The 12,561-nt window shown below is 35.9% G+C and overlaps 1 protein-coding gene across 6 annotated transcripts in view; it reads left to right on the top strand.

Annotated features, from left to right (window-relative positions):
* STRN (striatin) overlaps window positions 1-12,561 on the top strand; it is a 56,670-nt gene that overhangs the window by 12,956 nt on the left and 31,153 nt on the right. For all 6 annotated transcript variants that reach the window (XM_071739171.1, XM_071739170.1, XM_071739169.1 and 3 more), the window contains exons 2-4: window positions 1,123-1,226; window positions 8,311-8,384; window positions 11,383-11,461. In XM_071739171.1, coding sequence (XP_071595272.1) covers window positions 1,123-1,226; window positions 8,311-8,384; window positions 11,383-11,461 — 257 coding nt within the window. The remainder of the gene's footprint in view (window positions 1-1,122; window positions 1,227-8,310; window positions 8,385-11,382; window positions 11,462-12,561) is intronic.

Raw genomic sequence — 12,561 nt, 5'->3', positions numbered from 1 at the left:
GTACCTACAGAAAGCATGGTGTATCGAGCTTCAATAGACAGCTGTATGAACAAAAGGCTTACTGGTCTTCATGTTCAGCAGCTGATGACCAGTTGCATTTTAACCTGTTTGTCCTTCCCAAGGCAGAGCTGAGGTACCTGGAGACTTAGCTGCCAAGGCAGCAGAAAGCTTCTCATCCTGAAGGTGGCAGGTGACTTGCAGTGCAGGGGAGGCTGAGGGTTGCAGTGCTGACTGCCTGTTGGTATTCTGATCTACAAGTCTTAATGCATTGAGAGAGCACAAGAACCTGCCTCTTATGGGGGACTTGACTTGAGCATGAGCTACAAAAGCAGGTACTTATGCCTGTGTGATTAGGAATTAATGTCTTGTATTTATCATCCTTTTCTACTTAAAGGAGATTTTTCACATGCATATAAATACTTATTCTCTGCTGTAAGTCAGTAAAGATTAGGTGCCTGCTTTTTTTTTACTTGTATACCATTTCTTTCATCATGTCCCTCTCCAAAATACCTTTTCCTGTTTTCCTTTATTCCTCTCTCTCTCTTAATTGCAGTATTTCTGGAGAGCTTTCTTTAACCTATTTTAGTGAGTATTATAATTAACACTTGGCACTGTATTGCAAACAGGGTTCGAGTTTTCTTTTAGCTGAACATGCTGTACTTCAGTTCCTTGACTTGTATCATATATCCAACATGTATCTATAGCACAGTACACTAATTATATACTACTTCAGTTAGTGAGCAGAAGTACTTTTATCATCTTCTCTTGATAATTGTTGGTAAAGCTTTTATCTGCTGAAGGCTTTTTGTATGCTTATTGTATCTATTCCTTATCCTTCATTGAATGTTTAGCCAAAAGAGGAAATAAACTCCATCAAACAAACTAAAATAGCTTTATTTGTTTTTGTTTTTGTTTTTTTAATCTGTAAAGAGCACGCAGTTTAGAAAGTCTGTCTATGCGGTGTTTTTTCTAAGCATTTAGGGTTTACAAAACACAGTGAAGTCAATTTCTTTTGAATTGAACAAATAAATTTTAAAGTAACTTGGGGGGAGACATGCTCTTAAGAGTTACGCCGAGTGGTTTTGAGGAAGCAGATTCTAAATTGAACACTTCCTTTTGCAGGCCCAGATAGCCTTTCTTCAAGGTGAAAGGAAAGGACAAGAAAATCTGAAGAAGGATCTGGTGCGAAGAATCAAAATGCTGGAATACGCGCTCAAACAGGAAAGGTACGCTGCTTCTGTGATGAGTGCGTGGTGAAATGCTGAAGACAGATACTTTCCTTTGCTTTTGTATTTGACAAAAACCATGAAATATTTCTTCTGTATATATTCAGATCTCAATTTGGCAAATATACTATATATTATACTTTACAATATACTGATGTATTATACTAAATAAACCTAGTAATCTAAGTGTCCATATTATGGTAGAAACAGTGGCTAACAGTGTGATTCCAAAAGCATGCAAATAAAACCCATAATTGATCAGTGACAGTATTTTTTTTCTTTGGTAAAAATCTAACTGTACTAACTCTATAGATTATACCCCATAATTATAGTTTATTCTCTTTTTGTTTTAAGTACTAACTCTGTTTAATAATCCCTGACAAATGAAATCTTGAATGGATATCTTCAGTTTAGTAATTACTAGTTTTTAATTTTGCTAAGTGGTTAGTCTTTTCAGCATAGTAGGCTCTACAGGAATATCTTGCAGAGGCTAATTGTGTGAGAACTGAAAAAATGTTTGTGTTTACCATTTAATCAAATGTCTGTTTCTTTGTTCATGGGGATTTCAGTACAAGTTTCCAGTCTACCATATTGTTCCTATGTATAAATCCCTGTTGTTCTAATCTTTGAGGCAAATAAATTGGGGTTTTGTCATGTTTCCAGAACTCTTTTTGTTCAACTGATTGATTTTAAGCCAAGTTTAATTTTAAAATTTCTTTTATTAGTAGATTTTTAAAGAGTTATTGACCAACGAGTATATATATCATTATATATATATATCATTACTTACATACCATTTTCCTATAATTTCTACTTCTCTTTAATGAAATATTAATAAAATAAACCTCTCTTAAATAGTTTGCATCAGTAAAATAAGTATTAAAATATATACATATGCTAATGAGGAGCATATGCTAATGAGGAATCTGTCACGGCTTAACACTGGCCCGGCAATTAAACCGAATAACTCTGCCCAAACCAGGACAATATTGCAGCTTCCAAAGGACACTAGTAATTGTACATCACTGCATTGCATTGAGAATTGCTCATCTTGCAGGGGCTGCTTTAGCATGTCATGTCATGAGACACGAGTTGTTGCACTGTCCAGTTTGGCTCTTTCCTTAGCAACCAATTCAGAAGCCAGCACAGAGCTGCAGCCGGTTTCCTGGCCAGCAGTGGCCTCAGGGCTCCCACTCCCTTTGGGGAGTTCTCGCAGGAATGCTTCAGGTAGACACCCTGTTTACCCAGGCCTGGTTATGGCACTGTTTTTATATTCAGTAGCACATAAAAATATCAAATGTATGCGTAATGGAGATTGCAGTTTATAGCTGTGGAAAGGCTTTTGAGGAAGGATTATGAAGATGAGGGTCACTTTAAAAGAAGACAGAGGCAACTGAGTACATTTTTGTGCATTTCTAAATGCGTATATAAATTTTTGTATTTGAAAGCTGGGGGAGCTATTCCTCATAACTTAGAGATATCTCCAGTACTTCATGTACATAACTCAGATAAATGAGTAGTTTATCTAATATTATCAGACTGTGTAAATACATTTCCATGTGCTATCAAAGAAGCTTAGTAAGATTTTAGAAAAATCAAGTATCAAACTTACCTGTGGATAGTGAAAATGTCCCTCAGTTGCATTCACTAAAATCCACCCAGATTAAGACATTTAAATCCTAATGCAGTAGTCACGGTCAGGATTAGGAAGAAACACCCAGTGACTGTCTCATTATCCTTTTTTACATAAGCATCTTTTGTATTTTCTTGGTGTGGTGTTTTTTTTGTTTATTTTTGTCAGTGTATGGGTTACTTGGGTCAATAAGCTGCAGTCTGCTGATCCATTCTAATTCGACAATTTGAGGATGGATGTGCAATGATTTTTGAAGTAAATGTGGTGCTTGTGAATGGTGTTTGCTGGAGTTAGCTATTTATAAGAGTTTGTGGTTTTAAACAGCAAAATGACTTTTCCAGTTTTTGAAGAAACAGTCTTATATTTCTGCTGGAAATGTCTTCCAGCCAAGTGTTCTTGCTTGGTACTTAAAAGAATGGCAACATACTGGGCTTGGAAGGACAGCATTTTCCTCAATCAGCCATAGGCCAGGTCAGGCAGTAGTCAGTTGGGATGCTGGCTGTTTCAACTGGGATTTTTGAGCTGGAAAATGAGATCCTACAAGGCAGGAGGAAAACATTTCTGGTCAAGTTAGGGGAAGGGTGGTGTGGGTGAGAGGAAACAGGGAAGCATTCCTTTGTTTCTGCCCTGGCCTTGGAGTACACCAAATCTTTCTTAGCTAGGTGAAGTAAGTTCTGAGTAATGGGACAGAATATGAAGTTGTGGCCCAGAGTAGTCCATGTTTGCAATGCCCTCAGGAAACTGTGAGCCAGAAGTGAGTGGCATTGGTTTTCCCAGCTATATAAGCAGCTTTTATAAGCTGCTGTTCTGTATTGTGAGTGTTCAAGCATTTCTTTTATTGATCAAATGTTTTCAAAGTTTACTATAAATAAACAACTTAGGAAGCATTGTCACTGTTCTCTGTTTTCATTCAGGAAATTTTATAGTTGCTTAGGTGGAAAATGAGTTTTACTTAGACACTGTCGTGTTTTTTCAACGACTATTGTTTAATTCTCAGTTTTCATGTTAGTAATTGTAAGATTAATGTTTGGTGGCATGCATAGGAAGCCCAGCTATTTCTCCTGAAGAGTCTTAGCAAAGAGGTTAGAAGGAGGTTGTAAAATACTATTGTTTGTTCAACAGCAGTTTTGATGTAGTATTGCCAACATCCAGTAGATTGTAGTGTGAGGCTGTCCACAGCTAAGGGTTATTTTTTATTACTTTATCAATATTTGCTCCACCACCAGTAAATTGCATTGTTTCCTGGCTTTTCAGGAGCTGGCTAGAATGTAGTGCTGTTTCTCTCAAGTACATGTCTTATTTTATCTAGTCTAGCTTGTTTCCTGTCTTAACATATTTTAACCAAAGAACTGGACTCCTGAGCTGTGTCTCTAGAAACACTTGATTTAATTTTATGTTGTTTTCTGCACTGGTGTGTCTGATCAGCATAAGGCTGGCGCCTTCTTCCCTGGGTAGAATATCTCGCCGTGCTGTTCCTGGCAGTCGTTCTTGTTTATGTCTCTTGGTTTGGCGGCAGCTCCCAAGATCTTCTACGGATGTTTTGGCAGGCTCCCTCAGCACAGCTGGATCAGATGCTTCAGCTCTGGTGACAGATATTTCCAAGAAATAATGGCCTTTTTTTGATCAGGATCAAACTTGTTTCTGTGTGAAGTTTTAAGAAAAGTTTCACTTCTCTCAGTCTTGGGAAATTTAGAAGGATGAAAGCTTTTAGTATTTTCCTGAGGAACTCTTGAAGTGTTGTGGCAGCCATGTTGAATGTTTCCAAGCACCATTTTCACGGAAGAGACATAGTTTAAAGGAATAGTGCTAAAAAAAGGGGAGAGTTGCATAATGAAGTGCAAAAGCCAGAGTGCAGTGATAATATTCATACTTATCTGAGTTAGGGAATCTGCCCTGTAGCACAGTTTCAGAGCCTTGAAAACCGGCTTTCTTCCAAACAACTTGAAGGTTAGTTTTCAGATGGAAAATACCTTCTATTAAGTCATATCCTTCAACTAGTTATTTTTAAGTAATTTTGCGGTCTCTGCATACTGTTACAATTCACATGTAATTTTCAGGAACTAAAGACAAATCATCCACGTTGATCAAGTTTCAGATAATAAAGGCTCATCTTTGTGATTTGTTTCCTTCCTTCTTCCCCTGCCCCCAAACCACTGTCCTTGTTTTTGACCAGATGATGCAAAGGTTGGAGAAACTTTGTTTTTTCTTTGTACTTATTTGCAGAAAAAGTTTGTTCTTTTTTTGTGATAACAGTATCTTATTATTAGGTGTGAACTAGAGGTCAATGTGAACTGCAGAGGGTCAGCTTAAAGCTGTTAATTACTGGACTATGTGATTTCTGAAGAAGTGATCAAATTGAGCCTGACAGGTTGTCAGGAGATATTCTGTTATTGTAGAAATAAATTAAATATAGACACACTAATGGGATAAGCTATATTCAGAATTTTTATAGAAAAGAGTTAAAATTTCTTCTGTGAGAAATTTTGTACCCTTTCATTGCAATACATGTAACTGAATGGTCAAGACTCTCCCTTCTGTTTTTGGAGTCTGAATTGTTATGTTCAGCCATTTCCTTAGTAAAAGAAGATTATTGTTTGTCTTTAATGACCTGTGACGTTTTACTGTACCATAGCAAGTTTCTAATAATAAATCTTATACTTACTGCCTGAAGAAGTGTAGAAAATATTTCCATGCTGGACTACCAGCTGTCTGTATTGATTTTTTTTTTTTTAAATATTCCTCTGAACCTTAGAAGCTGGAGGTGAGTTCACTGGGTCAAGTGTTCTGACATGGTATTCATGTTCTGTTTCATGTCTAACTGACATCTTGCTCAGATATCTGAATTTATACTAACTCAGTCTAATTAATTTAGGTTTGAGTTTGGCATTGAGGTTTTTGTCATTATGTGCAGGCAAAGGTCTATGAGTTTGGGTTTTTTTGTTTGTTTGTTTGTTTGTTTGTTTTGTTTTGTTTTTTTTTAATCTTTTCCATGCAATGTTAAAATAAGGATTGCTTTCTGGGATTGCCAGCTCTTCAATTGCCTGTCTTTGTAATGATGTGATTCTTTTACCTTACCTGTATTTCTACTGGTCTCTACCTGGGATATACAAAGTTAAGTCTTCTGAAAGATGAAATCTTAGTCCAGATTGGCTTTAAGATAAACTTCAGGCCAGTGTTTTACAAGACCATGTAATGTAGGTTATCCTCTTGAAGTAAATACAAAAACTTTGTATTTTAAAATGTGAATGGAATTAATAATAGCACTTCTGAACTGCTGTTCTAATGTCTTTAATGAGGGGGAAAACTTAAGTAGGAAGAAGGGAGGATGTTACTGTTAATATTACAGGCACAAATGTAACATTTAATAAATGCACTGACAAGTATTTAAATATGCAAGCTGAATTTTTGAAAAACTGTTGGAGAACAGAACAGGCGAGATCTGAGGAATAGGAAACGTATAAGGAACGATCTTTTCAGTTAACATAGCAAACATTTTACTTTGCTACTTTTACTTAGTTCTTAGGATGAAAATTATTTTTTATAACTTTGTCCTCTATGCATTCACTAACTTTCCAATCTTTGGAACTTTATATAAAGACCCATGGGCTAAAAGCAAGTGCCTCTTGCAACAAAACTAACATCTTTTCTGAAATTATTTTCAGAAATTAAGTAGAGCACAGCATAGGTCACTAATGCAGAGTAAAGTGAAGTATTAATATTTTTTCATTTTTGATAAGTCAAATTTAAATAGATTAAACAGTAGGGTCACTTGAGTTTTATGCTGACTGCATAAAAGCTTGAAGTTTTTGACACAATGTGGTGTTTAAAGTTTGTTAGGAAGGTTAGTGACAGAACAGAGGATTTCCTAGTTCTTGATAAATCACTATTTTTTAATTAGTGATAGTGGGGGGAAGTGTATACATACCATCAGTATTTAACAATAATGAAACGAATGAATGACACTACCAGTGTAGTGTCTCTCTTCCAGTGAGCTGTAGGAAACACAGTTGGAAAAAGAAGGATAAATCTTTGAATGAGCATTCAGCTTTAATTTTGGTCAGGTTTTGGTTGTTCTTTTCTGTGCACACCAAAATATTTAGACTTTGCTAATTACTGTTAATGTATTTCAAGTACATCCTTTTTCCTCTCCTGGTTAGGTAGCTGAGTTAGAGCTTAGTGCTCTACCTCTTGGGAAGAAAGTCAGTTCCTTCATCTGTCTTGGTTACTACACCTAAGAGGCATTTCTTCACTCTGCCCTTACCCCTCTCATCCAGAATTAGCTGTTTATTATAATTAAAATGCTGATGGATTAGTAGGAAGCTAATCCTGTCAATACTGAAGCAAAAGAACTACCAAGTACTGCTTCCCTCAGCACTGTTTTGTTAGAAGTAATGAGTTTTCTGGATGAAAAGGCAAAATAAAACGGGAATGTAATGAAGATTTCTGAGAAGTGATTGAGAGGTTTGGGTAACTTGGAAACATTATCTGCAGTCATTCCTGAAACACTCATTCAAGCTTAGTGTAACTTGCCTCATACAATTATGAAGTCACACCCATCAATTTTTAAAAAAAACAAACTTAAAGTGGAAGAGTTCCCTTGTGAGTAGTGGAGCTAATGAAGCCCATTTTCATCTTGGTGTATGTGAGGTGGGTTTTTTTGTTTGGTGGTTTTTTTCCTTTTTTGTAGCCTGTAGCTTGCTGCCTTACACCTAACTGTACTTCAGCATTGGAGCTGTGTGTGTGTGCTTAGTGGTCGATTATCCCACTGCTGCAAAGCTGCATGCTCAGCATTGGCTAAATTCTTCCCTGCCTTTTGTTCAGAGTAGGAACTAATACAAATGCTACTTTTCTACCCAATTATGATGTCTACAAGACTTCATAGGGCATCAGTTTTTGGGTTGTTTTTTTTTTTGAGTTTTCACGTTTGGCAGAAAACAGTCACAGAGACAAAAGTTAAGAGTGAGTACAAGTGAGAAAGGTAACAGTGAAGCTGGCTGGGTCGTTCTTTTGCAAAGCACCCCATTTCTGACAATGTGAAATATGAAGTAGATGGCACTGAATTAACATGAAGTGTAAAAATTTTTTTTAATGATGGCCTAAAAAAAAAAGGGGAGAGGGGATGGGCAGAGGAAGGAAGCAGAGACTAGACCATGTCTACAGGGAAGAAACCTTTTTCTGTAGCAAGAACATTTTGTAAAATCTGCAGTGTGCTGATCTCGTGTTTTATCAGTGTAAACTTTGTAATTATGTGTCAATCTTGGAGAAAACTAATTAAGCAAAATTACATATCTGAAGTCCTGCTTAAACTATTTGTTTTATGTTGTTCTTAGCCTGGAAGAAAGGAGTCGCTTTTCAAATGAAGACAGATGACGTGTATTTGTTTAGAGATACCCTTTAAAAATGCTAATAGTTTCTTTTTTTTTTTTTTTTCCCCTCTTTTTTATCTTTCAGGGCTAAATATCACAAATTAAAATATGGCACAGAATTGAATCAGGGAGATGTGAAACCACCAAACTATGATTCTGGTAAGAATTTCTTTAAGAATGGATTCTTTACTTGCATAAAAGCTTAACTGTGATTTGTGCAAATGATAATGTTGATAAAATAAGCCACTTAATGGAAGCAGTAAGAATAGAGATAATTAATAAAGTCTGTAGTTAAATCTTGTAAAATAAAAAATATATGCTAATGTTCCAAAAGAGTCTATTAATAAATCAAATTAGATTAGATTTTAAAAAGCCAAACCAACAAACTGCTCCTGGAGAGAATAATTTTTCTCTTACTTAGTAATGTAGATGGATGTTTTGGAACATGGAGATTCTAAATTCATAGCTATAGAATCATTTTGGTTTTGAATAATTATTCTGAATCTAAAGTATATTAGCAAAGGACATGAAATATATAAAACATAATTTCTTGTTCAATTACCTCAGTGATACTCCAGGAGAAAAATAATGTCACAGTTTTCCACCTTGGTCTCTGGAAAGCTTATTTGTTTTTCTAGATGTTGCATCTCCTTCACATAAATGGTTTTCGAGCATTGGACTTGAGGAACTGAGAACTTAAGTTGCATCTTTGCATCTATTTATCTCCCCATCCTTTCCTCAGAAATAAAAGAAGGGGTAAAGGCATATGGAGATCTGGTTATAGGTCAAGCTCTTGAAAGGAGAAGTAGTAGGTGATGATTTTTATATCTCAGTCCCCTGATACTACACCAACAGAACTAGAACCAACTGTATGTTAAAGAGGTCTATAGAAAGTCTGCAGACCTCAGCTCTGTCACTTGACTTGTGGAAGAGGTGGGCTGGTTTACTGTCATGGTTAATTGTTATCTCATTGGATTCTGAAGGTCATTTAAAAAACAAAGCAGACAAAAAAGTGCAACTCCACACCAACTGATGTGATTTCATAGCAGGCTTTTCTGATGTATATCAGGTCAAGGTATAATGAGTTTTTGAGAAATTTTATTTCACATTTTTATGAAGATTATTTCCTAACTGAAGAAGTAGTTTACTTCGGTGCTACTAAGTAGAAGAGCCCAACCTGTATCTGTATTACTAGAAAATTTCGCAGTGATCATACAAGATGCTGGACATCTTTTTTTTTTTGTAATTTCTCAGCATACAGTGACATCATGTTGCTCTTGTTTCAGTTGAGGAATGTCATGCAAGGCCTGGCTTGCCCAACAGAGCCAGTGCATTACTAAGTGAACATTAATTGAATTACCTTTGTTAAAATATCATTATGTTGACTTATCCCATTACATTGTATATATATACATATAGATGCCTGAGATTTACACTTTTGGTCTGTATCAAATCTGGACTTTCTTTATAAAGAGACACTATTAAAATAGAAAGTTTGTTATCATGTTTCTTTGGAGTAGTCTTCAATGGGTACTTACTTGTATGTCCCTGTCTTCTCTCCCCATTTTTCCTGCCCAGTCAGGGAAAAAACATGGAAGTGTTTCTTCTAGTTATTTCAAACAGGCCCTTTTTTTTGTTTTCTCTATGATCTCTTGTGTAGTCAGTAATACAGTTTAGAAGAGAGAGTTCAATCTCCTGATAAATGAATGGTGGGTTTTTTTTTTTTTACTACTTGTGATACCTTCCACTGTTACTTAATCATAATGCAAGTCCCTTCATTGTCATCTGTGAACTTGCTGTTACAGCAAGGCATCAGCCGTTTTGAGGGGACTGACTAAACAAAAGAGAATTCTTGCCTGTAGATGTACTGAATGGTGCCTTCAGAATTATATTTGTTTTCAAAAGGAATTTTAAGGCAGATTTATCTCAGCTATGTTTCAAGTCTTACAGAGTGGGCTTTGGTAGTTGTGTACTGAGTTCAGTTGTGTTAAGTTGTCAGAAGATCATCGTGCGATTGATTATTTACTATGGTTGCTATTAAATGGATTTTTGAATTTCAGATGGATAAAATTTATGTGGCTCTTCTTGGATGTGGATTCTGATTAATCTCTGATAGCTTCTTTGAATGAGTGATGACATTTTTTCTGTGTGGTGTTAATTCAGTTGTTTAAAGATAAATTACTTCCTGGCGAGGACAATAGCTTTCCCACTTCACATACCCAGTTACTCATAGGATTATACCACAGGTTTTTCTGGTTCCTAATTTTTGTTTACACAAGAAGATTGTTCATTCTTGAGTTCTTGGACCACAAGACTTTCAAGTTTTGTAGAGGCTTTTGTAGATAATAAACCGAGATCTTTTATCTTGGGAAGTGCATGCTTACCTCCTGGAGGAGGGGGAAAAAACCACTACCATCATATAGTATGAAGCTATATATGGAATAAATGTGTAGCTGTTTGTTGCCAGCATTCAGATAGATTTCTCACTAGAACACCCACATAATTTTTTTGTGGATTTTCCTGGATTAGTACAGTTTGGATATAAATATGGTTGTGCAAAAAATGCAGTGAAAAATTTTCAACATCTTTTCCAGTTAAAAAGGAAACAAACTCTATTGTATTTTTTTCCTTCTTCAACACTAATACAAATATGGATGAATTTAAAGTTGATGTGAGGTAGGTGTGTTGGTTTTATATTAAACAGTCAAATACTGAAGAACTAGGTTGGACAGTAAGTTTTAAATAGATACCATGCTACAGTTGCATCTGGTACTGTGAGCAGGAAAAGGTGTTCATATGCAAACTAAAATGACAAGCAGCAATTATATTGCTAGGCTAATGCAAAAATGAAACTGCAGATTGCCTATGTGATTGTGTTCCCTTAAAGAAAAAGGAGTAATAGGCAGCATTTGGATGGGACATAACAGCAAAGGCACTGATGTACCTGACAGTCTTTATGTGTACGTAATACTGTGGTTATGTGCTATGTGCATTTTTCTTTCTTGATTCATTATTGACACTTTGAATCTTTTATTTTGTTAATAATACAATTCTAGTCACATTAAGAAAAATCACATTTGGCTTTTCAAATGGATGGGCATCTTTTTAAAAAGCAAGACAAGGAAAAAAACATTTGTAATTAAATGATCTTTTCCAGATGAAGGGAATGAGACGGAGATTCAGCCACAACAGAACAGTCAGCTCATATGGAAACAAGGACGACAGCTGCTAAGACAGTAAGTGTTAAAAAAGGAATAACAAATTTGAATAACAAATACAATGGAAAGAATCTAGTAATGAAATGTGGTGATCATGGTGTTTGATTTTGGGCTTTTTTCTGTAAGATTTCCATAGAATCATAGAAAGGTTTAGGTTGGAAGAGACTTTAAAGATCGTCTAGTTCCAAGCCTTTGCATGGGCAGGGACACCTTCCACTAGACCAGGTTGCTTGAAGACCCATCCAGCTTGGCCTTGAACATTTCCAGGGATGAGGCATCCACAACCTCCCCGGGCAGCCCATTCCAGTGTTTCACCACTCTCAGAGTAAAGAAATTATTTCTAATTTCTAACACCTTTCAAGAAAAGTTAGTGTGTGTGATGAATTTCATTCAGCTTTTTTCCCTACTTTTCCTGGGTTTTGGAAAAAATGTAACATTTCAGAACTTTAGCTGAGAAGCCATATCAGATCACAAACACCTGATCATCTTTGCTGTTCTTTCATGTAATATAATAAAACAGTCTTGCCATGTCCTTGATTTGTAACAACTGTTAACTGTAAAATAGCATTTCCCCTCATTAGAGTGCTCTAGAATATCGACCAATCAGTCCAGTGCTCCTGAGAAGTCAGGGCTATAACTCCATATTCTAGAGAAAGAGAAAATTACTAGTTTTTGCTTTTTAATTTTTCTAGTCATTACCTATCCTCTGACAACCCCTCTTCCTGCAATGTGGCACACTGATGGAAGAGCCAACTTCAGAGCTTGAGCTTTTATATACTATACAAGCTAGTTCAGGATTCTTGCTGCCCAGCCCTTATATGCAAGATAAATTAATATTTTGGAGCTCCGTTGCAGAATAAGAAAAAGGCAAGGCAAAGATTTATCAAACCTAGTGTGTTATAAATAACAACTCTCACTGGTAGCTACAGCTACAGAATTTGTTTTTATTCCCTCTGTTTTCTAGACTTCTAACAATGCATACATAAGGAACATGTCCGACACTTCTTTTAAGGCTTCCTCTGTAGTTTCTGCATGTTGAAGAGTAAAATGGCCATGTTTTACATGCAACTGTGATGATTTTTGTAAGCCAGTTGCAAATATTTTAATTGAAAGTGCTT

The sequence above is a fragment of the Heliangelus exortis genome, chromosome 3 (genome assembly GCF_036169615.1).
Source record: "Heliangelus exortis chromosome 3, bHelExo1.hap1, whole genome shotgun sequence".
Taxonomy (NCBI): domain Eukaryota; kingdom Metazoa; phylum Chordata; class Aves; order Apodiformes; family Trochilidae; genus Heliangelus; species Heliangelus exortis.
Note: the sequence above shows the minus strand (reverse complement) of the source record. Positions and strands in the feature narration are given on the sequence as shown.